Below are 26,772 nucleotides of genomic sequence, written 5' to 3'. Positions count from 1 at the left end.
TTTTATAATATGAGGGGTAGCCTACATGTGATAATCTGAGGCAACAGGAGCATAGTGTTTACTAAATGGGTGGGTAACGACAAATATTAATACACCTTGCCTGTTCCTCTCCCTACCCCACTATTACTAGGCATTATATAACAATCTGTAGACAGGGAAAAGAAGTTAGTGAAGTTTGCCATGCTAGATGAAGTAATTTTTACACCTACATTGATGCATTATGTATTGCGCTATGTATTGGCAATTAACTGGGGGCCAAGATATGTTGCTAAAATGAAATATTAAAATGAGCAACAAAACTTTGCAAATGTTTAATTAAGCTATGTGCATAACTTTTTTGCCATGAATAGTCTCCTAAAAATCTTTGGAAATTATCAAGGTAGTTAAATGTTTGCCTTAACCTCTGCAAGATCAAAATCCATTTTGAAGATATTTGCAGAAATGCTTACTGCTCAGCTGATGCACTCAGTTCATAAATTTCACTACAATCGTTCATATAGAGGGCAACATAGCTCAACCTCCACATTGGAGAATGCCCAAGGGCCAAACCATCCTGTACTATGACTTTCTACAGAGCCTGGCACAACTTGGGCATGGCTGTACCAATGCCAAGCAGTAGGTTTTGTTCTTTAGCATGGAGAGAAAACATAACAATGCTCTCAGGAAGTCTGAGCAAGTGATGAGGTCTCCAGGCTGTGCTTGCCATTACATAAATAACAGTTAAGTGTTAGTACAAAGAAGAGACCCTAGAAGTTGGCCATAGCATAATGCATGGGCAGGCACTGGCTACATTAACTGGCTCACAGCCTACTGAAAAGGGTAGGCAAGGCTTAGCTGCCTAACCCAGTCGCTTCAGACCTTGCAAACGTATATTTGTTAGGTAAGAGGAATTCTGTATAGGTATATTTGTCCTAAAAAAAAACAGATGGAAAAAAGGGGGGAAAGATGATGGAGACACCTTAAAGTGAGGTGGTATAAAATATCTTCTCATGGCTTTCACTGACATTCAGTTTTATTAGACTGATTGTAAGATCAACAAATATGGTCCAAGAACAGTGTGGATCTATGGAAATGTTTAAAATACTCTCAAAAGATTCTGCATTGCATTTGCAAGTTATCTGTTATAAGAATCTCATACATGTCATCCCCTGTATGAGCTGTATTTTTTTCCTGAAGATTTTACTGTGCTGCAACTGCCTTTGGCTTTGATGTTCCCTGGTTCACGTGAATACAATAATACAGTGAATCTACTTTGTCCTGTCATAAGGATGCATGAGTCATCCCTTAAAAAAGACAATAGACATTGACTTAGTCCATTGTGCCCTTTGTAGCTGCCACCCTACAGTGTAGGAATATTGGTGTAGTTTTGAACCAAAAACCTGAGCTACAAGTAGTAATAATATAGGCTTTTACTGAACTGACAAAAAGCCTTGAAAGACAAATAAATACTAACACAAGCCTTTTCGAATGAGAACTACCAGAGCACTTAAGGAAAGAATGATTAAAAAAAGAAAATGTAAAAATAGATGTTAGTTATTAACAATCAGTATTTGTATTTACTAAGAGCACTCCAATGGCTGCACCATTTGACCTAAAATTTGAGATCTGATACACAGATGGAGGAGACTCCCTGTACATAACCAAGGAATGATGGGGAAAACTTCAGACCTCAGTGCAAATATGACAGTGTAAATATCACCAGCATTTAATAGAGGGGGAAATTATGAAGACATTTGGGGTTTTGTTGCAGTTATGTAGGTTGTAGTTTCATGATAACAGGTTGTAGTTTCATGATAAATTTATGATAGCCCTTTAGCTACTCCACATACTTTGGTCTTAAACGTTAAGTACTTGTGAATCATTACACTTTCATCGAGTTCATTCCTCTATCTATGGTATATTTTAGCCCTCTTCTTCTTCAGAAATCTTCCACAGAAAGATTTCCTCTGGCTGTAGGCAATTGCATTATCACAGTGGTAATGTGGTAAGTCAAAAGGCACTGAAGTCTGATCTAGGTTTTTTCCCTTGGGCAGTTTTGAACACGTTCCAAAACAAGTGGCTGTAACAGTAGCTTGGTTTGCCCATTTGCAGATCCAATCACACCTAAGCAGGTTAGCTGTACTTTCTCCAGTATCCTAAGCTTTTAAATGTTGCAGTAAATGTACCAAAGGTCTGTTGACTCAGGTGGAGCTGCCCTGAGAGCAGCCATTGAAGTCCATTTCCACCTGCCTTGGCCACAGACCAGGGCCAGCCTTGATCACACACAATCCAGTGCTGAGGATGAAAATGCAGTTTCCAGAGATATCAAAGCAAAGCTGATCTGCAATGAGGGCTCCAACAAGGTGTGCTCCATTGCCAACAGTGTTGTGATCTGCCTCTGCTGTGCCCCATCTTGCTCTGTGGTCACCAGAGGTGCAGCAGGAGAGCAGCCCAGCTCACGCAGGCAGACACAAGCAGGGACCAAGGAAGCACAGCACTTCTTCAAGACACCAGCTTCTTCAAGGATCTTTCTAGAAGCTGCCTACTGATGGCCTGACAGATGTAGGTCTCCCAGTATCTCAGACCAGCATGTATCATCTACAATATGTATAGCTGTTTGGGAAAACAGGAGGGGGAGAAGACTTGCAGTTGGCCGATGGCTGTGGTGGCATTTGGCTTCTGGAAGCTGCAGTCAAATAGTCAAGGCTGATGCAGTTTATACAGCAGTTTGTTCTTCTCAGGGCCCAGTGATGACCAAATGTTACGTGCAATGGTTACCTGATGGGGCAAATTATGCTAGGTCACCTTTGCAACCCCTGTGGCACTGACCAATTACAGCTGTGCCGTGCCCTGAGGAGGAGTCAGGGATGTTGCAGCCTGGAGCAGGTGGGGTTGCAGACAGGCATTGTTGGAGTTGCATCCTTTTTGCCATCCTGCAACCACCAAGATGTTTGCCCCACACAGTGCTCCAGGAAGGCACTGCTAGCCCCAATGATGTTAACTTGTTGTTGCTGTTAATTGTCATTTTTTTCTGAAGAAATGTGAGCAAATTGGTACCTTTGCCTGCTATGAAGCAGAATTGTGGTATTGCCTAAAAAAGTTATGCTGGCTTCATTTGACCATATTGGTTGGCAAAGAAAAAACAAAAAATCCAAAAAAACCCTAGACGTGGAACTTCTAAGTTGTTTTCCAGAATTGCTTTTGGCTGACAGTAAAGTGCTATGTTAGGCTGTAGCAATAATTATGCTGTCACGGTAAAAGTATAATAAGGATTTGTATGAATTTTACAGAGGTGCCTGGTTTAGGCAGCAAGTCATAGACATAAACTGTTATGCAGGGCTGATCTCACAGCAGATCCGGACCACAAATAAGATCTTCCTGGATTTTTCCAGAACCCAGGTATGTGATGTTCCTGTGTTCTTGCAGAAGAACCCCATATATGACCAACATGTTGCTTGAAAAAATGTCTTTATTAAAGATGATTCTTTTCAAGACAGCAAAACTTTGAGTTCAAATGCAGAGACACTTCAGGAATCAAGACAGAAATATCACACTAGAAACATTGTCTTCCTTATTCAATTTATATTGGAAATCAGCCAAAACTGAAAATAGCTCAAACAGCTATTTGTCATTTATATGTCAAACAGATATTATGTATGAGGATCCATATGCAACTGGAAGAAAAATTTTTCTCTTTCAGTCATGTGCAATTGTCTAGGTATTTTTAGGTGCATAAAACCTTCTCCATCTGAAATATTTCATTATACCATGCAAATTTTATGTAAATTTTAATCTCCATCTTAGAAAACAAGACTTAAAAGAAAGCTTAGCAGAGTACAAAGGTAGTACCTGCATTCAAGTATTTTGCCTGCTGGCACTGACTGTAGTGAAAACAGGAACCATTACAGAGCAGTTTCAACAGTGCTACCCTTGCCTGAAGGGTGAGCTGAAATACATATATTGCATCACATTGAGATTTATTGATGTACCTTTCAGAGGTACACAAATGGGCTCCATTACTCATTGTCATGCAGCACATGTCGTGTGATGCACTCACAACTGCTCTATAGAAAGGAAGGACTCTTGGTCTTCATTTTCATCTGAGGAAGCGGGAAAAAACCCTCATGTTTGGTGTGGAGCAGGAACTGGCTATCTGGGTTCCCTACAACCCAGGTGGGATTTTTCACTAGCCAACTTGAGAGGAGGAAGCTGATGATTCATGCACTGTGTTAAGGTTTGAAAGCCTAATATTCCTGGTGGCAACTAATTTGAAGGTTGTTATTGGGCCACAAACTTTCCCTGGTTGTCTGGCTTCCTTTAATGCTGAGTTGTTATGTCAAGCCCACCTCTTCTCATGAGGTGAGCCATCACTGCAGAAAGCCTTTTGTGCTTGGATTTTAATCTTGAATTGGCAATGAAATTATTCAATGCAAGAAAATTACTCAATCCATCAAATTACTCTACCAATGTGATCAGCTGCAGGTGTTTAACAAGGCTTATATGATCTGGTATGGAATTGGTTTCTTCACTTTATGTTTCAAAAGAAGCCCAACAAGAGTGAAAAGCAACTGCCAGGGACCTGACAGCAAAAATGAATGGTGCATGAGAAACATCAGTGGAAGCAGGAGCTGAACTCATGCTCTCCTGAACGACAAAATGGTCCAGCTCTGGGAAGGATGAGAAGACCTGCTTACATTTGATCCCTCATCTTGTTATTTCCAAAACATTAAAAAAGAAAAAAATGGCATTCTAGATCAGGTCTGAAGATCAATCAACTTCTTACACTCTGATAGTGGTGTCCCTCAGGGGTCCATACTGGGACCAGTGCTGTTTAATATTTTCATCAGTGACAGAGACAGTGAGATCATGTGCGCCCTCAGCAAGTCTGCAGATGACTCCAAGCTGAGTCATGCAGCTGACACACCAGAAGAATGGGATGTCATCCAAAGAGGCCTAGACAAGCTGGAGAGGTGGGCCTGTGACACCCTCATGAGATTCAACAAGGCCAAGTGCAAGGTCCTGCCCCTGGGTCAGGGCAACCCCTGGTATCAGTACAGGCTGGGGGATGAAGGGATTGAGAGCAGCCCTGCAGAGAAGGGCTTGGGGGCACTGGTGGACAAAAAGCTGGACATGAGCCGGCAACATGCACTTGCAGCCCAGAAGGCCAAACTGTATCCTGGGCTGCATCCCCAGCAGCACGGGCAGCAGGGCGAGGGAGGGGATTATGCCCCCCTACTCCGCTCTGGTGAGACCCCCCCGCAGCGCCGCCTCCAGCTCTGGAGCCCTCAGCACAGGACAGACATGGAGCTGTTGGAGCAAGTCCAGGGGAGGGCACAACAATGCTCTGAGGGCTGGAGCACTTCTACAAGGACAGGCTGAGAGAGTTGGGGCTGTTCAGCCTGGGGAAGAGAAGGCTGTGAGGAGACCCTATTGCGGCCTTCCAGTGCTTAAAGGGGGACTGTAGGAAGGATGGGGGCAACCTCTTTAGCAGGGCCTGTTGTGACAGGACAAGGGGTGATGGTTTTAAACTAAAGGAGGGTAGATTTAGATTGGATACAAGGAAGACATTTTTTACAATGAGGGTGGTGAAGACCTGGAATGGGTTTCCCAGAGGGGTTGTGGAGGCCCCATCCCTAGAGACACTAAAGGTCAGGTTGGACGGGTCTGAGCAACCTGATCTAGTTAAAGATATCCTGCTCACTGCAGAGGGGCTGGACAAGACGACCTCTAAAGGTCCCCTCCAACCCAAACCATTCTAATATTCTGATTCTATGATACATCCAGGGTACTGTAGATACACATCAAACAAGGATTATAGTAGTAGAGTGTGTTTATAGAACTTAAACTGCAACTTAAGCATTTCAGTTTTACCATTAAAAGCACAAAAAACAAACAAAAATCTTAGAGATCACAAATTTGTCTGGAAAGCTTTCAGACTGGCTTTTTGGACACAGCAGCTACAAGTCACAGGCAGTTTGGGAACAGGTGAGTTCTGGAGAGCTGCCTGTGCCCTGTCTCATCAGACTCCCTGCAGAGCTGCTGAATTAGCATTTTTATGATGTGCAGACAAAACCAACTGGTGTGAAGTAGGATTAATAGGCAAAAGTCAGTAAGCATATTCCTAATGTTTATTGTAGAGCTGCTGGTAATCCAGCAGCAGCATAGTTTCATACAGAATAAAGCTGGCATTTAAAGATGCTATCTGTGAAAGGAGACAAAGTTTTATTTAAAATCACATGCATTTCCATTCTTAGCACCAGCTCCCCGAAGCTGTACTGGGCCAGCAACAACAGTCACACTTTCTTGGCCAGAGCTTGCCTCTCTCTTGGACCTACTAATACAACCTTGGTAGCATCTGGAAGAATAGTCATAGGCCCTGCACACCACTAGCTCACACTGCACGTAAACCAATGGATTGTTATGAACAAACTGGAAGGCACTGAATTTAAACCGGACCATGTGTTTGTAGGGTGAATAATATGTAGTGTAGGTCGAATCTTGAGCACACCTGAAAACAAACAAAAAAACCTCTCATGAATACACGCCGCAATTAGTCATTTACATGCAATATAACACATAACATGAAAAGTGATTTCTTAAACATGATAAAAATGGTTTAGAAACCTGCAATTAGGAAAAGCAAGGTGCCCTTCTTTGGCAGCATGGAGCCATGTTACCTCCCTTCAGCCTGTCATGTGGCTAGGTACCTTGCATTTGTACTTCTTTCTGAAGGTGAATTATCCTTACCTGAGGTATGTCACTGTTACCTCTCTAGTAATAACAATCCACAGTGAACTGGCCGTAGCCATTTAGTCTATTTATAATTTTAAACTGGAATATGTGTGTTATATTTTGGGTCAATCCAGCCCCTCTTCCCCAGTCAACCTCAAATGCCTATGTTCATTAAATAGTTAGAAGCTGACATTAATGTATGCTGTATTCACAGTATTCCATTGAAAGAAAATTTAAAAAGAAAAAAAAAAGAGATACAGGAGTTCAAAGGCAGTTCTTTCTGTATTTGTAATGCATAAGAGCTTACCCATTCCTGATTATATCATAGGTTACTGTCGTAAAATTGTGGGGAGTGGGGGATGCCACACATGTGTCCAGAAACAATACCAGGTTTGAGTCAGAGCTGTGCAGGTAAGCTTCAAGGAACAAATTCTGGTTGATATCAACACAGTATGGTGACTCATTCACTGGCCATAAGAAGGATGCAGAATGATAAAATGTAAGGTTTACATCATATCTGCCATACTGAGTTTCATTGACTTCAAAATTGTCCTCTGCAACATACATTCTTTGTGCCCATGTGTTCTGGAGCATTTTGCAGTTGATATGCAAGCGAAGTGTTCTATTTCTTGTGATCAGAGTACCAGAAGAAGATCCTCTAATAATGTTGGAATAGATTATTGTATTGTTGTTTCCCTGTTTGGCATATAAAATAAAATGCAAAATTAATTAACACAGTCACACAGCAAACTATTATGCATTCTAAACTTTACTGTACCCTTACAGCAATATGCACAGTAAATGTATTATTTCCTGGAAAGTCTGCTGTGGAGGAGTCTGAACCTAGTAATTTCTGTTCTCAAGGTAAGAATCTGTAATCTACATGTAATATTCGGTGACTACAATGTGGACCTAGAAAACTAATTACACTACAATCAGACATAACTAATTAAATACAACCTGTACAATTCTTTGAACATCAAATGCCTGAAGGATCTGGTCAAGCACGGTATTTAAGCTCAAATCTGACCTACACTACAATTAGTCATATCTACTAAAGGCTTTAAGATATTTTTAACTATGACACTCATCTTGGGACCTCAAAAATGCTAAGTATTTGCTTCCTCCTGCACTTTATTCTTTAGAATATCAATAACAGGCTACAAGTGAATGGTCTGGCAGCAGAAGCAGGAAATATGGGTATTAATAAACCTGATCCCTCAGGAGAGGGAGAGGCAGCCCATAATCACCAGGACATTTCCAGTCCCTGAAGACCTTGGTATAAGTTTCAATTTGTGTGGGTTTTCAAAATTAGTTCTTCAGTTTGAATTTTTACACACTCACAATATTTGCATACTCTGTTGAAACATTTAAAGTCGTACCTCTCTCACTGTGCCGCAGCCAGTGTACGGTATGTCGAATATAACATACTCTGATGTAATGTTGGGTTTGCAATAGGGGTCATTCAAGGAGAGACGCCAAGGAGAGTAGCCATATGACTGAAGGTAGTATCTGCTCACCACTGCATGCATGTAGTCTGACAAACACGACAGTGCTAGCAGACAGCAAAGAAAATACGTTACAAGCTCATTGAAGTGACTGAAAAAGGTTATACTTAAATAAAGTGTATTTTGAAGAAGCAGCTGATATTGCAGGAGTTCAGAATCCAAACCATATACTTGCATCTCTATGAAATGTTACTGATTTAATTTAAAATAACACAAAATGGGTAATTTTTTGAAGTGGTACAACAAGATTAACAATCAGTGAATATAATTGAGAAGAAAATTAAGAAGAAAATAATAATTGAAAAGAAAATAATCTGCTTTAAACATTAACTTACTAGTGCTCTGATCTGCCAGAGTGGAATAATAATCAGCCTGAAAACCTCTGTACGTATATTGAGAGTTACTGTAAAATCGGACAGTCAACAGGTTTGAGGAAGATGTGTATGTGCGAAAAGAACCAGAACAAAATTTCCCAAGGAGAGGAGACGTATAAAGTGGCCCATCGTAGACTTCCACATAGTCAGACAGGCATCTGCCACCTTCCATCCTGGGGAAAAAACAAGACTATTTAGTCAAATGCTTAATTTGGGGGGTTTTTTACCTCTTCCCCACCCCTTTTTTGTTTTAATTCAGATTAACTGTTCATAGCAAAAAAGTACATTTTAGTGATATGAATATCAAGCCTTTGGAACAGAAATTACATCCTCTAACTTCTGTCTCATTGGATGCCAGCCACATTACTGACTAAATAAACAAAAATGAATAAATTTGTCATCCCATAACATACTGAAAGCTTTTAAATACAACCTTGAAATCAAGCAGCTCTCAGCTTAGTAAGTCCAAGGCATCAGTCCCATACATCATCTTCCCAAGTAAAAAATCTTTACTTACTGAACATCTCTAAATGTGAGAGTGATGCGAAAGTTGCTTTTTACTTCTATTTCCCAAACACAGTTGGCATTGTTTGGATAATTTTTGGGGTAAAATGGACTCTGTAATGTGCCAGATGGAGAAGAAAGCAAGCCACCACAAGAATAATCTTCTGTAGAGAAAAATATGAAAAGAAAAATATCTCTCTTAGATTTTCAAGTTTTACTTTCTTTAATGCCAAAATAAAAAAAAACCCGTTCTCTCACTAAATGACCTAACATTTACTATGTGAACAAGGAAATTTTCAAAATAAGTACTATCCTCAAATGATGTGCTTGAACAAACAGCTGAAATAAGAATTAATAAAATTACTTATGAAGTGCTCAAAACTTCATAAGCACTTGTGAAATTACAGCTCAACTGCAAAGAAATAATTGACTTCACTGGTTGTGAAATCACCTGCACTGCTAATTTAGAACAGGCATTGTTGCTTTGATATAAAATGAAGAGGAATATGCCGCAAAATTAAAAGCAGTAACACACCTCCCAATTTCTACAATCATGATCAAGCAATTCCTCTGCCCACACAAGTAGACCACAGCCCCTACAAAAATACATGACACTTTCCATCTGAGGGTCCCCTTAGATGCTCACAGATGTTCTGCCTGAAAATCAGGACACACTTTTTCACCGTGAGGGTGGCTGACCAATGGCACAGGTTCCCCTCAGAGGTGGTGGACTCTCAGTCCTTGGAGATAGAGAGCCAAGAGCCATTTGGGCATGGTCTTGGGCAGCCAGCTCTAGGTGACCCTGCCTTAGCCAGGGGGTAGGACCAGTTGTCCTCCAGAGGTCCTTTCCAACCTCAGCCATCCTCCGACTCTGTGATCCTGAGCAAGGGCAGGAGATAAGCGGACCCCTCAAGCCCTCCAGGCCCTACCTGAGGTCTGCGACAAGGGCCGACTCAAGCTGGAGCTACCTGGCGCTGCAGGCAGAGACCAGCACCTGCGCTCACTCCTCAGCAACTCCTTAGCTGCAAAAAGGAGTTCACTGCGCTGCGTGTGAATGCATCAGCCCTCTTTATTTTGGGAAAAGCAGTAGTAACCATGAGCAGGGACGCTAGCCTCTGCAGCTGTAGCAATGAGCGTGCCACGAACAAGCAACGCCTCTGTCTGCAATCAAGGCCAGAAAAAAGAGGTGGAGAAAGCCCTGCCCCTGCCCTTCAGGCAAAGAAAGAAAGAGTTTTCTGGCAGCAGTCGGGCGGCAGTCCTGTCCACAAAGGTGCCCCTGAGCCAAATCGCCTGTCAGTGAGGCCAGAGGGTCTGGATGGCCAGAGGCGTCAGGAGCCGTCAGAAGGCCCTTAGGAAGAGTGTGTGCTTCCGCCCTGGCAAAGAGTAGGGGACAGCTCTGGTCTTACCTGGGGTGCTGTTTTGGGCGAGAAACGAGGAGTAGTAGGCTTGGAAGCCTCTCTGGGTGACAGAGCCATCGCTGCGAAACAGGATGGTCAGCTGGGGCCCGGATGAATTGAAGACACTGTGGCTGTTGCTGCAAACGTTCCCCAGGAGCGGGCTCCCAAGGGACCCACCGTCGTACACCTCGATGGCGTCGTACTGGCAGCTGCCGCCTTCCAGCCTGCGGAGGGAGAGGAAGGTCTGTCTGCACCGTAGGCCGTGCCTCCTCCGAGGACGAGCACTGGCAGGAGCTGCAGGGCTCGAGCAACCACCCCCGCTCCCGGCCTGGCCCCGGCACTCGGGCAGAGGTGAACGAGGCCCCGCGATGGGGACCAAGCCACCCCTGAGCCCACAGCCAGCGCTGGGCACCCTGCCCACACCACAGCTGCCATCCCGCCAGACTCACTGGACATCCAGAAACTGGAGCTCGACTCTGCGATCCGGATCCCACAGCCTTATGTGCCACACGCAGCGGGCGTTGTTGGGGTAGGGGTTGGGGTATCCCGGGCTCTGGATTGAGCCGGACAAACCCTCAAGCAAGCCACCACAGGAGCCAGCGCCTGTGGAAAGGAGCAGAGCCTGGGAATGGGCAGAGAGCTCTTGAAACCCTGTCGCCAGAAGCCGTCAGAGAAGGCATGGCCCCCCCGCAAGGAGACTCTGCCACAGCCCCACAGAGACCCTCCCTCCTGGGCACGTGGCTGCACCCCAAAGCCTCATCCCCACATCCCCCCAGCCCAGAGCACAGGCTGTGCTCGGCACGGGCAGTAACCCCCATTGGCGGAGCCTGGCCGTCCAGCGGGACACCTGGGGCAGGGGATAACCAGACCCCGTGGCCCCTCTGGACCTCAGCGTGGTCAATGACATGAGGGGAGTCGAGCTGGAGCTACCTGGTGCTGCAGGGAGAGAGCAGCAGGTGACGGAGCAGCAGTTTGCCTAAGAGGAACAACCTGCCGGCAGTCAAACCTCTCCACAAGCCAGGCACTTTCCAGTGGTGCCCAGTGATGGGACAAGCGGCCATGGGCACAAACTGGAACAGAGGAGGTTCCCCCTCAACATCAGGACACACTTTTTCACCGTGAGGGTGGCTGACCAATGGCACAGGTTCCCCTCAGAGGTGGTGGACTCTCAGTCCTTGGAGATAGAGAGCCAAGAGCCATTTGGGCATGGTCTTGGGCAGCCAGCTCTAGGTGACCCTGCCTTAGCCAGGGGGTAGGACCAGTTGTCCTCCAGAGGTCCTTTCCAACCTCAGCCATCCTCCGACTCTGTGATCCTGAGCAAGGGCAGGAGATAAGCGGACCCCTCAAGCCCTCCAGGCCCTACCTGAGGTCTGCGACAAGGGCCGACTCAAGCTGGAGCTACCTGGCGCTGCAGGCAGAGACCAGCACCTGCGCTCACTCCTCAGCAACTCCTTAGCTGCAAAAAGGAGTTCACTGCGCTGCGTGTGAATGCATCAGCCCTCTTTATTTTGGGAAAAGCAGTAGTAACCATGAGCAGGGACGCTAGCCTCTGCAGCTGTAGCAATGAGCGTGCCACGAACAAGCAACGCCTCTGTCTGCAATCAAGGCCAGAAAAAAGAGGTGGAGAAAGCCCTGCCCCTGCCCTTCAGGCAAAGAAAGAAAGAGTTTTCTGGCAGCAGTCGGGCGGCAGTCCTGTCCACAAAGGTGCCCCTGAGCCAAATCGCCTGTCAGTGAGGCCAGAGGGTCTGGATGGCCAGAGGCGTCAGGAGCCGTCAGAAGGCCCTTAGGAAGAGTGTGTGCTTCCGCCCTGGCAAAGAGTAGGGGACAGCTCTGGTCTTACCTGGGGTGCTGTTTTGGGCGAGAAACGAGGAGTAGTAGGCTTGGAAGCCTCTCTGGGTGACAGAGCCATCGCTGCGAAACAGGATGGTCAGCTGGGGCCCGGATGAATTGAAGACACTGTGGCTGTTGCTGCAAACGTTCCCCAGGAGCGGGCTCCCAAGGGACCCACCGTCGTACACCTCGATGGCGTCGTACTGGCAGCTGCCGCCTTCCAGCCTGCGGAGGGAGAGGAAGGTCTGTCTGCACCGTAGGCCGTGCCTCCTCCGAGGACGAGCACTGGCAGGAGCTGCAGGGCTCGAGCAACCACCCCCGCTCCCGGCCTGGCCCCGGCACTCGGGCAGAGGTGAACGAGGCCCCGCGATGGGGACCAAGCCACCCCTGAGCCCACAGCCAGCGCTGGGCACCCTGCCCACACCACAGCTGCCATCCCGCCAGACTCACTGGACATCCAGAAACTGGAGCTCGACTCTGCGATCCGGATCCCACAGCCTTATGTGCCACACGCAGCGGGCGTTGTTGGGGTAGGGGTTGGGGTATCCCGGGCTCTGGATTGAGCCGGACAAACCCTCAAGCAAGCCACCACAGGAGCCAGCGCCTGTGGAAAGGAGCAGAGCCTGGGAATGGGCAGAGAGCTCTTGAAACCCTGTCGCCAGAAGCCGTCAGAGAAGGCATGGCCCCCCCGCAAGGAGACTCTGCCACAGCCCCACAGAGACCCTCCCTCCTGGGCACGTGGCTGCACCCCAAAGCCTCATCCCCACATCCCCCCAGCCCAGAGCACAGGCTGTGCTCGGCACGGGCAGTAACCCCCATTGGCGGAGCCAGGCCGTCCAGCGGGACACCTGGGGCAGGGGATAACCAGACCCCGTGGCCCCTCTGGACCTCAGCGTGGTCAATGACACGAGGGGAGTCGAGCTGGAGCTACCTGGTGCTGCAGGGAGAGAGCAGCAGGTGACGGAGCAGCAGTTTGCCTAAGAGGAACAACCTGCCGGCAGTCAAACCTCTCCACAAGCCAGGCACTTTCCAGTGGTGCCCAGTGATGGGACAAGCGGCCATGGGCACAAACTGGAACAGAGGAGGTTCCCCCTCAACATCAGGACACACTTTTTCACCGTGAGGGTGGCTGACCAATGGCACAGGTTCCCCTCAGAGGTGGTGGACTCTCAGTCCTTGGAGATAGAGAGCCAAGAGCCATTTGGGCATGGTCTTGGGCAGCCAGCTCTAGGTGACCCTGCCTTAGCCAGGGGGTAGGACCAGTTGTCCTCCAGAGGTCCTTTCCAACCTCAGCCATCCTCCGACTCTGTGATCCTGAGCAAGGGCAGGAGATAAGCGGACCCCTCAAGCCCTCCAGGCCCTACCTGAGGTCTGCGACAAGGGCCGACTCAAGCTGGAGCTACCTGGCGCTGCAGGCAGAGACCAGCACCTGCGCTCACTCCTCAGCAACTCCTTAGCTGCAAAAAGGAGTTCACTGCGCTGCGTGTGAATGCATCAGCCCTCTTTATTTTGGGAAAAGCAGTAGTAACCATGAGCAGGGACGCTAGCCTCTGCAGCTGTAGCAATGAGCGTGCCACGAACAAGCAACGCCTCTGTCTGCAATCAAGGCCAGAAAAAAGAGGTGGAGAAAGCCCTGCCCCTGCCCTTCAGGCAAAGAAAGAAAGAGTTTTCTGGCAGCAGTCGGGCGGCAGTCCTGTCCACAAAGGTGCCCCTGAGCCAAATCGCCTGTCAGTGAGGCCAGAGGGTCTGGATGGCCAGAGGCGTCAGGAGCCGTCAGAAGGCCCTTAGGAAGAGTGTGTGCTTCCGCCCTGGCAAAGAGTAGGGGACAGCTCTGGTCTTACCTGGGGTGCTGTTTTGGGCGAGAAACGAGGAGTAGTAGGCTTGGAAGCCTCTCTGGGTGACAGAGCCATCGCTGCGAAACAGGATGGTCAGCTGGGGCCCGGATGAATTGAAGACACTGTGGCTGTTGCTGCAAACGTTCCCCAGGAGCGGGCTCCCAAGGGACCCACCGTCGTACACCTCGATGGCGTCGTACTGGCAGCTGCCGCCTTCCAGCCTGCGGAGGGAGAGGAAGGTCTGTCTGCACCGTAGGCCGTGCCTCCTCCGAGGACGAGCACTGGCAGGAGCTGCAGGGCTCGAGCAACCACCCCCGCTCCCGGCCTGGCCCCGGCACTCGGGCAGAGGTGAACGAGGCCCCGCGATGGGGACCAAGCCACCCCTGAGCCCACAGCCAGCGCTGGGCACCCTGCCCACACCACAGCTGCCATCCCGCCAGACTCACTGGACATCCAGAAACTGGAGCTCGACTCTGCGATCCGGATCCCACAGCCTTATGTGCCACACGCAGCGGGCGTTGTTGGGGTAGGGGTTGGGGTATCCCGGGCTCTGGATTGAGCCGGACAAACCCTCAAGCAAGCCACCACAGGAGCCAGCGCCTGTGGAAAGGAGCAGAGCCTGGGAATGGGCAGAGAGCTCTTGAAACCCTGTCGCCAGAAGCCGTCAGAGAAGGCATGGCCCCCCCGCAAGGAGACTCTGCCACAGCCCCACAGAGACCCTCCCTCCTGGGCACGTGGCTGCACCCCAAAGCCTCATCCCCACATCCCCCCAGCCCAGAGCACAGGCTGTGCTCGGCACAGGCAGTAACCCCCATTGGCGGAGCCAGGCCGTCCAGCGGGACACCTGGGGCAGGGGATAACCAGACCCCGTGGCCCCTCTGGACCTCAGCGTGGTCAATGACACGAGGGGAGTCGAGCTGGAGCTACCTGGTGCTGCAGGGAGAGAGCAGCAGGTGACGGAGCAGCAGTTTGCCTAAGAGGAACAACCTGCCGGCAGTCAAACCTCTCCACAAGCCAGGCACTTTCCAGTGGTGCCCAGTGATGGGACAAGCGGCCATGGGCACAAACTGGAACAGAGGAGGTTCCCCCTCAACATCAGGACACACTTTTTCACCATGAGGGTGGCTGACCAATGGCACAGGTTCCCCTCAAGGGTGGTGGACTCTCAGTCCTTGGAGATAGAGAGCCAAGAGCCATTTGGGCATGGTCTTGGGCAGCCAGCTCTAGGTGACCCTGCCTTAGCCAGGGGGTAGGACCAGTTGTCCTCCAGAGGTCCTTTCCAAACTCAGCCATCCTCCGACTCTGTGATCCTGAGCAAGGGCAGGAGATAAGCGGACCCCTCAAGCCCTCCAGGCCCTACCTGAGGTCTGCGACAAGGGCCGACTCAAGCTGGAGCTACCTGGCGCTGCAGGCAGAGACCAGCACCTGCGCTCACTCCTCAGCAACTCCTTAGCTGCAAAAAGGAGTTCACTGCGCTGCGTGTGAATGCATCAGCCCTCTTTATTTTGGGAAAAGCAGTAGTAACCATGAGCAGGGACGCTAGCCTCTGCAGCTGTAGCAATGAGCGTGCCACGAACAAGCAACGCCTCTGTCTGCAATCAAGGCCAGAAAAAAGAGGTGGAGAAAGCCCTGCCCCTGCCCTTCAGGCAAAGAAAGAAAGAGTTTTCTGGCAGCAGTCGGGCGGCAGTCCTGTCCACAAAGGTGCCCCTGAGCCAAATCGCCTGTCAGTGAGGCCAGAGGGTCTGGATGGCCAGAGGCGTCAGGAGCCGTCAGAAGGCCCTTAGGAAGAGTGTGTGCTTCCGCCCTGGCAAAGAGTAGGGGACAGCTCTGGTCTTACCTGGGGTGCTGTTTTGGGCGAGAAACGAGGAGTAGTAGGCTTGGAAGCCTCTCTGGGTGACAGAGCCATCGCTGCGAAACAGGATGGTCAGCTGGGGCCCGGATGAATTGAAGACACTGTGGCTGTTGCTGCAAACGTTCCCCAGGAGCGGGCTCCCAAGGGACCCACCGTCGTACACCTCGATGGCGTCGTACTGGCAGCTGCCGCCTTCCAGCCTGCGGAGGGAGAGGAAGGTCTGTCTGCACCGTAGGCCGTGCCTCCTCCGAGGACGAGCACTGGCAGGAGCTGCAGGGCTCGAGCAACCACCCCCGCTCCCGGCCTGGCCCCGGCACTCGGGCAGAGGTGAACGAGGCCCCGCGATGGGGACCAAGCCACCCCTGAGCCCACAGCCAGCGCTGGGCACCCTGCCCACACCACAGCTGCCATCCCGCCAGACTCACTGGACATCCAGAAACTGGAGCTCGACTCTGCGATCCGGATCCCACAGCCTTATGTGCCACACGCAGCGGGCGTTGTTGGGGTAGGGGTTGGGGTATCCCGGGCTCTGGATTGAGCCGGACAAACCCTCAAGCAAGCCACCACAGGAGCCAGCGCCTGTGGAAAGGAGCAGAGCCTGGGAATGGGCAGAGAGCTCTTGAAACCCTGTCGCCAGAAGCCGTCAGAGAAGGCATGGCCCCCCCGCAAGGAGACTCTGCCACAGCCCCACAGAGACCCTCCCTCCTGGGCACGTGGCTGCACCCCAAAGCCTCATCCCCACATCCCCCCAGCCCAGAGCACAGGCTGTGCTCGGCACGGGCAGTAACCCCCATTGGCGGAGCCAGGCCGTCCAGCGGGACACCTGGGGCAGGGGATAACCAGACCCCGTGGCCCCTCTGGACCTCAGCGTGGTCAATGACACGAGGGGAGTCGAGCTGGAGCTACCTGGTGCTGCAGGGAGAGAGCAGCAGGTGACGGAGCAGCAGTTTGCCTAAGAGGAACAACCTGCCGGCAGTCAAACCTCTCCACAAGCCAGGCACTTTCCAGTGGTGCCCAGTGATGGGACAAGCGGCCATGGGCACAAACTGGAACAGAGGAGGTTCCCCCTCAACATCAGGACACACTTTTTCACCGTGAGGGTGGCTGACCAATGGCACAGGTTCCCCTCAGAGGTGGTGGACTCTCAGTCCTTGGAGATAGAGAGCCAAGAGCCATTTGGGCATGGTCTTGGGCAGCCAGCTCTAGGTGACCCTGCCTTAGCCAGGGGGTAGGACCAGTTGTCCTCCAGAGGTCCTTTCCAAACTCAGCCATCCTCCGACTCTGTGATCCTGAGCAAGGGCAGGAGATAAGCGGACCCCTCAAGCCCTCCAGGCCCTACCTGAGGTCTGCGACAAGGGCCGACTCAAGCTGGAGCTACCTGGCGCTGCAGGCAGAGACCAGCACCTGCGCTCACTCCTCAGCAACTCCTTAGCTGCAAAAAGGAGTTCACTGCGCTGCGTGTGAATGCATCAGCCCTCTTTATTTTGGGAAAAGCAGTAGTAACCATGAGCAGGGACGCTAGCCTCTGCAGCTGTAGCAATGAGCGTGCCACGAACAAGCAACGCCTCTGTCTGCAATCAAGGCCAGAAAAAAGAGGTGGAGAAAGCCCTGCCCCTGCCCTTCAGGCAAAGAAAGAAAGAGTTTTCTGGCAGCAGTCGGGCGGCAGTCCTGTCCACAAAGGTGCCCCTGAGCCAAATCGCCTGTCAGTGAGGCCAGAGGGTCTGGATGGCCAGAGGCGTCAGGAGCCGTCAGAAGGCCCTTAGGAAGAGTGTGTGCTTCCGCCCTGGCAAAGAGTAGGGGACAGCTCTGGTCTTACCTGGGGTGCTGTTTTGGGCGAGAAACGAGGAGTAGTAGGCTTGGAAGCCTCTCTGGGTGACAGAGCCATCGCTGCGAAACAGGATGGTCAGCTGGGGCCCGGATGAATTGAAGACACTGTGGCTGTTGCTGCAAATGTTCCCCAGGAGCGGGCTCCCAAGGGACCCACCGTCGTACACCTCGATGGCGTCGTACTGGCAGCTGCCGCCTTCCAGCCTGCGGAGGGAGAGGAAGGTCTGTCTGCACCGTAGGCCGTGCCTCCTCCGAGGACGAGCACTGGCAGGAGCTGCAGGGCTCGAGCAACCACCCCCGCTCCCGGCCTGGCCCCGGCACTCGGGCAGAGGTGAACGAGGCCCCGCGATGGGGACCAAGCCACCCCTGAGCCCACAGCCAGCGCTGGGCACCCTGCCCACACCACAGCTGCCATCCCGCCAGACTCACTGGACATCCAGAAACTGGAGCTCGACTCTGCGATCCGGATCCCACAGCCTTATGTGCCACACGCAGCGGGCGTTGTTGGGGTAGGGGTTGGGGTATCCCGGGCTCTGGATTGAGCCGGACAAACCCTCAAGCAAGCCACCACAGGAGCCAGCGCCTGTGGAAAGGAGCAGAGCCTGGGAATGGGCAGAGAGCTCTTGAAACCCTGTCGCCAGAAGCCGTCAGAGAAGGCATGGCCCCCCCGCAAGGAGACTCTGCCACAGCCCCACAGAGACCCTCCCTCCTGGGCACGTGGCTGCACCCCAAAGCCTCATCCCCACATCCCCCCAGCCCAGAGCACAGGCTGTCCTCTACAGGTATTGTCCAAAGTCAGCCATCCTCCAATTCTGTAATCCTCAGCAGTGGCAGGATCTAATTGGAACCTCAACCTCTATTTGGTCGTACCTGTGATTGATGGCATGGGAGGAGTCAAGCTGGGTGCATGTGTCCCTGCAGGGAGAGAGCAGCTGGTGAGTGAATAGTATTTTTCCTAAAAGGAACATACTTCTTGGGTCACCCTTCTCCAAAGCAAACCCCAGGACATTGATACACGAGACCTGCATTCATCACTGTAATATGGCATGACTGAGCACATTTGTTGCAGTACCAACTGCCCCTCAAGGGCCTCACCACTGTGGCACTTTGAAGACCAGCTCCAAACCTATGAACAGTAGAAGCAGGTGCTTCAGTCCAAAAGGATTCCAAGTGATCCTGCATCTCCTTAAGCTTCTGGGACAATACCCAAGGTCTGTAAGTGCTGGCTATATTGGGTCTTATAACGGAGCATCCCAGAGGAAGAGCACCCCAAATAGAATAAGATGTAAACAGAAATCTCTGGTTACCTGTTTGCAGAGGCACTGTTATTCCTGAGTCTGGAAGGAGAAAACAAGAGGGTGTGAGGCAGTCAGACCCCTTGGCTCCCCTTGGACCACATACTGTATGCTCATGGAGAGCTGTAGAGGGATTCCTGGGGAGCATGGCCTGGCTCAAAACCACCCTGCTCCTCACACCCTGCTCTGTACGCAAGCCATCACCCATATCCCAGATCTCCTGAGCATAGTCTGCAAGCGCAGGCATGGTGTCCCTCTGAAGCAGAGGCCCCTGTGTCAGGGACATGGACACATGACCCACTGCTGCCCTATAGAGAATGGAGCAAGGGCTGGCTGCCTTTGCCCAGCCTCACACAAACTCCAGATGGGTTTTTTTCAGGAAAATTACATCAAAATGCAAAAACCCACCTGAACATATGACAGAAGCATCCCTTTGATAACAGCCATAGTACTCTTCCTTGTAAGGGCAATACCACAAATAGTCTTCAGAGCCCGCACAGTTCACCTCTGTCATCACGTATGGGTTCCAGTTGGATGAAGGGAAAGAGTACATCACACCAAGAGGCGAGCCACAGCCAAGCTGCCTGCACACAACCTGCGCATCTTGCATGTCCCACAGGTACCCGCAGACTTTAGTCCAGCTTCCAAAAAAGAAGACTTCCACATTGCCTGCACATCTGTTCGGCCCACCAGTCAGCTGCAGCAACAGCTCTTTGAGAGACACAAAACCCTTGGTCAGGTCAGCAGTGCTCTGGTTTCAGGCAATTATATTTGCTGACTGATACACGCGAAAGTGGGTGGTGCTGGTGGCCCAGGGAGACCCACAGGTCTTTGCAAACCAGCCCCAGCTTGCGTGCGACCTGCGAAAGGCATGGGGCCAGGACCTTACCACTGGGATGGTGGGCCTGTGCTCTCACATTTAGCCCACTGCTTCCTGGCAGAGCGATGGGAGAGCACAGGCTCCTCCATCCTCCCCAGGCATGGCTGCCCCCTGACACTGAGCAGCATCCACCTGCAACACAGAGCGGCAGCCCCTTCTTGGGCTCCCATGCTGGGGGATGGAGAGATTGGGGCAGCAGCGGGCATGTATGTCCCTGAGGCCATGATGACCTGGCAGACAGACTCACCATCAGCTATGACTGGAACTGCAGAGGACAACAAGCAGAAAAAAACCACATGGAGAGCAAGCAAATTAGGACAAATCCTTTGGGAGATGTCAGCACACTTTACGCTTTCCCCAGTGAGTCAAACCCCCAGAGAAAGGCACAAGCAACAGATCACTTTCTTCCTAGCAAGGATGCTGGCTGCTGGGGGGCAGAGCCATCCCCGAAATCCCAGCTCCCAAATAACTTTGATCTCACACACACCCCCAGCCCAGCATAAAGCATATATGAGCTTTTTTATCATACAAATTTCTTCCCAAAAATAAATATGATGGTAAAAATATAAAGCTATCACTATCATATAAGTGAAAAAAAATCTGATAAATTCTACTTACAAATAGTGGTCTCACGTGGTGTTGGGGGAGCTGTATTTGTTCTTTTGTCTAGAGAAGAAAAAAACATACATGATACCATGTGAGGAGATCAACAAGGGAAATATAATTTGAAACTTCCCAAACACTGTTCCAGCCTCTAGCAATTTGTGGCTGATGAACTTTAGATCCAAGAGGTTTCTCTCTATTTTAGTAGGCCTTAGCAGGTTTTTCCTCCATTAATCATCAAATCTCTTTGTGAACCCACCAAAATCTGCAAATGGCCCAGAGAGTGCCATGTGCCCTCGAAGTGAGAAGAATATCTCTGTTTGCTTTGAACAAGGTGTCAGCTGGTTTCACCTGATCCAATCAGAAGTTGATGGCTGTGCTTCTTGCACAAGAATAAGCTGCGAACAACTGTCTCCTCCTCCCTTTCTCCATACCAAAACCAACAAAGCTACCCCAAAAATCTTATCAGAAATTAATATAACTGAAAACTATCTAGTGAGCTGGTCAGAGCAAGGCCAGTGAGGAAGGGAGGCTGCAGACCCCATTATCTTCCTTCATTTTGTACAGTTGCAGAAAAAAGGGGGTCTCCAAAAGATCCCTGTGACAGGTTTTGCTCACATTCCCACCACATTTAAGCTACACGGATTTGATCCATACCTCACTGCTAAACCCAGCTGGCGACATGAACGCTGAGTCAGAGAAGCTTTCCCTGCTAAGGCTCCTGTACAGGGTACTGGATGGAAAGCCCTCCAATTGGCACCAATAATCAAAGGTGTCCCATGGGACAGGGCTCTGGCAGGCCGGGAAAGGTGGTCTCTTTCCTCATGCTTCATCTAACCTAGGGAGTTATGTTCTCCGAGGTAGGGCTTTATGGGGTTATTTAAACCCCAGGGGAAGAACAGCATATAGACCACCATTATTACCCTTCTATATCAAGGCTCACAACTCTCCAAAATTCCCATCATAGAAATGTTTAAAAGGATTTAAAATAGGTGAGTTCGGCTGTTTAAAAACTGGTTTCAAAATATAAATGGAGTTGTTCTAGTGTTTGATTTATTTTAATAATTGTAGTTACTGAAATAAAACTGGTTTCCATATTGGCTTAATCACAGTGTCACTATATTACTTTGTAAGAATTGTGGTTTTGAAAAAGAAGAGCTGAGGTGTCTGGTAAGACGAGAGTGAGCATGGTAGACCATGGGAATATTAGGCCACAGGAGCAGGTGATGACAGCACCAATCCTATAATCAAAATGAAAAAGAGCATTTCATGGGGGCAGTGAGGTCCTGCTCTGTCTCTGTATAGGTCACTGGAAAGCAGTCTACAAACCTGTATTCAGTTAGAATTTGTTCAAAACATGGATGGCTTTTCGCTGTGCTTTCAGATACTCCGAAACTGCTGCATTTATAGAGCCTTGGTCTTTCACACAGCATTATTATCTTAAGGTTTTCAGCCAAGCACTGATTTGTTTAAGCTCTTCATTGCAGCAATGACTTGCATTCTTTCTTGGAGAAGAGTGACATATATACAATTATATGCTGCATTTTAAGTGCATACATACACTGCCATATAGAGCCTGCATGGGCTCATTTCAGCATCTGGGAGCCCAATCTGAAGGACACTGAACCCCTGACTATACTGGTAGGTTGGCTACATCAGCTACAACTGGACTAGAAAAGTTCTCAAATGCAAGCATCAGCTTAGAGAGAACATTTAGCAATGCGACATCTATAAACAATGTACATTTTTACAAAACTTCTGAATTACCTGTTGTAGAAGCTTCTGACGTCCAAAATACAGACACTGTCGTCACAAGCAGCCAAAAAAAAAAAAGAAGTTGAAAGAACATTATATGAATTAAGTAATGTGGATGGGAAGCTTTCATACACCCGATCCTCTGGTGACACTGACAAAGGGGTGTCTGCTGATTTACAAGGGAGTGGATTAGGTCCAACTATTGTCGGCAATAATCCTGCTCCATGCAAAGTCTGAGAGGTGGGAATATGCCTTCACTGACTAATATAATGTATGACAAGACCTGTAATATTGGCCCTTAAACACAGTCTATGTATTAAAAATGATTTCTGGATGTAAAGGAAGACCCTAACAGAAACGTGCCATTTATTCAGTGAGGAGGGAAATTTCCAACGTGTCCCACCTGCTCCTCATGCATGCAAGGCTTTAAATCTAAATTAATTAGAAGGTAATGAAAGGATCAAACAGTAACTCAGTATTTTCCAGCTCAATATCAACATTCCAGCTTAGTTTTCGACATCATTAAGTGTTCCTCAAATATTTATGGAGGGAGTAAATAATAGCATTAAAAACTGGAGCCTGGAAAGAGCCCTGAATGGTTATTTCATTTCATTGTGTACGTGGATGTTTGGGGGAACACAGAAAGGCAAAACAGGTTTTTGCTTTCAATTCATTAGTCCGAGTCAAGTTAATGCCAGAACTTTACATCTGAAAGACAGAGGGATGGAAAGACAGTGGAAATGCTTTTGATCTTTTTCTGCTCCTCCCTCCTGGACAAAGAATGCAAGAGCAGCTGCTTAATGCCTTGTTTCTCACAGCACCATGCTGGCACTCTGTTCAGTGTGGGAAGCCTCACCTGAAAAAGGGGAAGGTGTTTTTGAACACAGGAAAAGTGTTTTACCCTGTTTGAAGCATCCTCCCTCCCATCAGACCCACCAATATCTATATTGGTCCCCAAAGGGATGAAAGTGGCTGGGCAGATCACTGCCTCTGCAACCAAATCCAATTACTCTCGTAACAGGAATTAGACTATGGGAAATTAGAATAATACAAAATTACAGTAATTCCTATTATATTCTAATAATGACAATAATAATAGGAACAGGGATATGTGCCATACTTGTTTTAACTAGGGCGCTCTCTTATTAAACACTAATGTGTTAGTTGTAACTAACTTAAACAAATACAAAACACGTGGCATAAAAAGCACCTCACACTGTTTAAAATAAACTTGCATTTCATGCAGAAAATACATATTAGTCTTTAAATTCATTACCCCAATACAAAGAGTCAGAAAATCATATCATTGGCTTTACAGTATAGTCATTTGAATTTCCTTCACTAGCCTCTACAAAATGGTGACAATAAAAATTTAAAAACATTTAAGCAGTTCCAGTAAAAGCTTTTGAATTAATGGGTATAACAATTGATTTTCTCATCTCATATAGGCTTGACCTGCTCATGGTTTCTGAAAGAGTTAAGCTGTGCTAAATCCTCTTTTACCCTTAATTCTCAGCATTAGCCTGATGTGAAATATATCCACAAAGGTGATCAGAAGTGAGACTCTTTACCTGCATCCACCTGAATTTGAAGACTTATTATTACCATCCAAGACAAGATCATGGTGGCAGCCATCTCCTTGGAGCTCCTGATATAGAAGGGCACTAGAATTTATAGGCAGAGACGCTAAAGGGTGTAGCTTAGTGGCCCAGTCTGTCCCGTCAGTAAGTCAATACCAAACACATTCTGTCACTGCTCTTACTGCCCCAATGTCCGTGACTGTATGTTTGATTTGTTACACAATAGTTATAGCTTCCTGGTTCTACAAGAAGCCAACACCTGACATCCTCCTCGGAGAAGGTAGAGAACAAAAGTGGTTGCAATGGCTGCTATTTTTCCATCCCACCCCTCTTTCAGCTGTGAAGTTCTGTTGCTGTCACAAATGTAACATGTCCCTTTCTCGGGTTTGAGTTGTATCTGAGCCAAAGTTGCTTTTTAAGTCTGTGCAACAGAGCCTTCCTTTTTGTGACTACAGAGGTGGAAGGGTAAGAGTGTGGTGGGAAACGATTGAAGGGCTTATGCAGACCCTTCTGACTCGCCTGGACTCTCCTGGGTAGACATACCCACCAGGTGCTGGGAGGACATTTGCACAAATTGTGCAAAAACTTTTAGTAGATAAAGATTTGACATGCTGGTTGTTCCTGCTGCTAGTTTTAGATAGGTTTGGATTCATTACTGATTGGTAAACATATTGCTTCTCAAGAACTCAGAAATATGTTTCATAAGACTCATGAACCATGCAACACAGCTGTCCCAGCCCAGCACCCAACCTCAACCCAATACAGCAGAAGAACAAGGGGAGGAAGGAAGCACAAACTCCATAGTGGGAAGGGAAAAAAAGAAAGGACTACTTTGTTAGACATGCACACAGTTCATTGACTCTGTAAACATGGGTAATCTTCTCTTATCACAGTTTTGCAAGCCAGATAGAAGAAGTGATCATTCAGAGGGATTGAAGGAAGTAAAGGAGGTAGCTTGGTAAACAGGTTGGGGCAGCTGTTGCATACCCAGAAAGATAAAAGAAAAGCAAAATCAGATTAAAAATATTGACAATTCAACAAAAGTTGTTAATATTTGAATGGAAAAGGAGAGCTTGTGAGACAATGCCAAAGATCAAGCCTGAGGCAAGCTCAGGTTGGCTGGTTCACACAGGCCTCAAGAGTTGCAATGGCAAACATCACTGCATGGCCATCCTGCCTGAGGACTGGCATTCACTGCTTGGAGCCCAGTGTCTCAGTTCTTCTGTCCCTGGATAAAAAGAAAACAAATGTGGTAGATTGACCTTGGCTGGCTGCAAGATGCCCACCCAACCCCTCCTCTCATTCCTCTTCCTCAACAGGGCAGGAGGAGACAATAAGCTGAAAAAGCTCATAAGTCAAGATAAGGACAGGGAAATGACTTACTGATTACTGTCACAGGAAAAACAGGCTCAACTTGGAGAAAAAAATAGTTTAATTAATTGCTAATTAAAGTATATATGGATAGTGAGAAACACATGCAAATTAAAACAACTTAAAACAACACCTCCCTATTTTCCTAGGCTCAGCTTCATTCCTTCATTCCCAACTCCTCTACCTCTCCTCTCCCCAAGTGGCACAGGGGGGATAAGGCGACTGGAGGGCTGCAGTCAGTCCACAGCAGTTTGTTTCTGCTGTTCTATCTTCCTGTGTAAGTTCTTCCTGTGTGAGTTCTTCCCATGTCCTTCAGGATCAGCCTGCACCAGCATGGGCTCTCCGTGGCCACAGATCCTTCAGGAAATGTCCCCTTGCTCCAGCACAGGGCCCTCCATGGACTGTGGGGCAACCTCAGCTCTGGCACCTGGAGAACCCCTTCCCCCTCCATCTTCTCAGACTACGGATATCTGAGAGCTCATGCGCAGTTAGAACAGAACTGATCTTGATTGTAATGTATGAGCAACAGAGAAGTCACAGCTGTGGACAACTGCATAGACACATGGCTATGTGGGGCTACCACTGCTATTATTCACCCTCTTTCTCTTGGTTTACTGTTCCTTTCCCAGCCCTTTCCTCTGTGCTTTATTGCTGGCTCCTTCTTCCCCAAGAGTGAAATGGCATTTAGATCCACACTAATAGCTTGTAAGAGGGCACCATGCAGGAGAGCAGTGAGTGTTTGGCCAAGATCTGTTACAGCTGAGAGTATCCAAGTAAGCAGGTGAAGACAGCTGTTTGTGAGAGTCAAGAGCTACATGAGGAGATAATTATATTGATCTTATTACACTCAGGATCTACGACACATTCCTGAACAGTAACCATACCCGTGGCTAGAGTGGATACTTTTGAAAAGTGGGGAGAAAAAAGGCTTATCAAAAACTCAGGTCAAATTCAGCAAGCAATTTCATTTGAGCAAAATGTTAATCTGTAAAAAATTTCTGTTCTGTACCTGTCGTAATGAAATGTTTCAAATAAAGTTGTTGGAAATTGACCCAATCTTTTTTTCAAAGCTTGAAGAACCTGACAGCAAAACTATATTGTTCCTTCGTGACCGTGTAAGATTGCAACTGAAAAAAATTATTATTCACCAGCACTGCTGTTATTGAACTGCTTGTCCATGCCTGAGGAAGAGAGCAGACTTGGGATTATCTGGGAAGGGTACTAGGGAGATGGTTATGAAAGACAAAAAAACTTGTGCCTAGTCTCCATTTTGTGTTCCTGTTGGCTGCCTTTCATCTGCTTCCAGCTCCTCTCCCTCTCCCAGATCTCCACTGACTCCAACCCCCCCAGCTAATGAACTCCAGTCTCTTCTTCACACCCAAGTGAGGTACGCAATCTCATTACCATGTTTGAATGCTGCAAGATCCGTTTACCAAAGGCCTGTATAAGA

At 48.5% G+C, this 26,772-nt stretch overlaps 1 protein-coding gene across 1 annotated transcript; it reads right to left on the bottom strand.

Moving 5' to 3' along the window:
• Window positions 1–6,094: 6,094 nt before the first annotated feature.
• Window positions 6,095–24,015, bottom strand: LOC104040814 (deleted in malignant brain tumors 1 protein). Its single transcript, XM_064464482.1, has 22 exons — window positions 23,943–24,015; window positions 22,384–22,419; window positions 20,632–20,679; window positions 20,261–20,278; window positions 19,542–19,844; window positions 19,146–19,175; window positions 18,709–18,753; window positions 18,268–18,421; window positions 17,828–18,042; window positions 16,437–16,590; window positions 15,997–16,211; window positions 14,606–14,759; window positions 14,166–14,380; window positions 12,775–12,928; window positions 12,335–12,549; window positions 10,944–11,097; window positions 10,504–10,718; window positions 9,111–9,261; window positions 8,555–8,766; window positions 8,094–8,266; window positions 7,019–7,407; window positions 6,095–6,487 (listed from the first exon to the last, which is right to left on the bottom strand). The coding sequence occupies exons 1-22, from the start codon at window positions 24,004–24,006 to the stop codon at window positions 6,202–6,204; spliced, it is 3,600 nt and encodes a 1,199-aa protein (XP_064320552.1). The 5' UTR covers window positions 24,007–24,015; the 3' UTR covers window positions 6,095–6,201.
• Window positions 24,016–26,772: the final 2,757 nt, after the last annotated feature.

The sequence above is a fragment of the Phalacrocorax carbo genome, chromosome 12, assembly GCF_963921805.1.
Source record: "Phalacrocorax carbo chromosome 12, bPhaCar2.1, whole genome shotgun sequence".
Taxonomy (NCBI): Eukaryota; Metazoa; Chordata; class Aves; order Suliformes; family Phalacrocoracidae; genus Phalacrocorax; species Phalacrocorax carbo.
The sequence above is the reverse complement of the archived record's forward strand: the minus strand, read 5'-3'. Positions and strand labels throughout refer to the sequence as shown.

What these genes read in the sequence shown, in the direction of transcription:
- LOC104040814 (XM_064464482.1), bottom strand. Translation starts at nt 24,006, where the DNA reads ATGGCTGCCACCATGATCTTGTCTTGGATGGTAATAATAAGTCTTCAA. An exon ending in TCTGGCAGATCAGAGCACTA is followed by an intron (nt 8,267 to 8,554) that starts GTAAGTTAATGT and finishes GCTGTCTGCTAG; the next exon opens with CACTGTCGTGTTTGTCAGAC. An exon ending in TATGATATAATCAGGAATGG is followed by an intron (nt 6,488 to 7,018) that starts GTAAGCTCTTAT and finishes GTTTGTTTTCAG; the next exon opens with GTGTGCTCAAGATTCGACCT.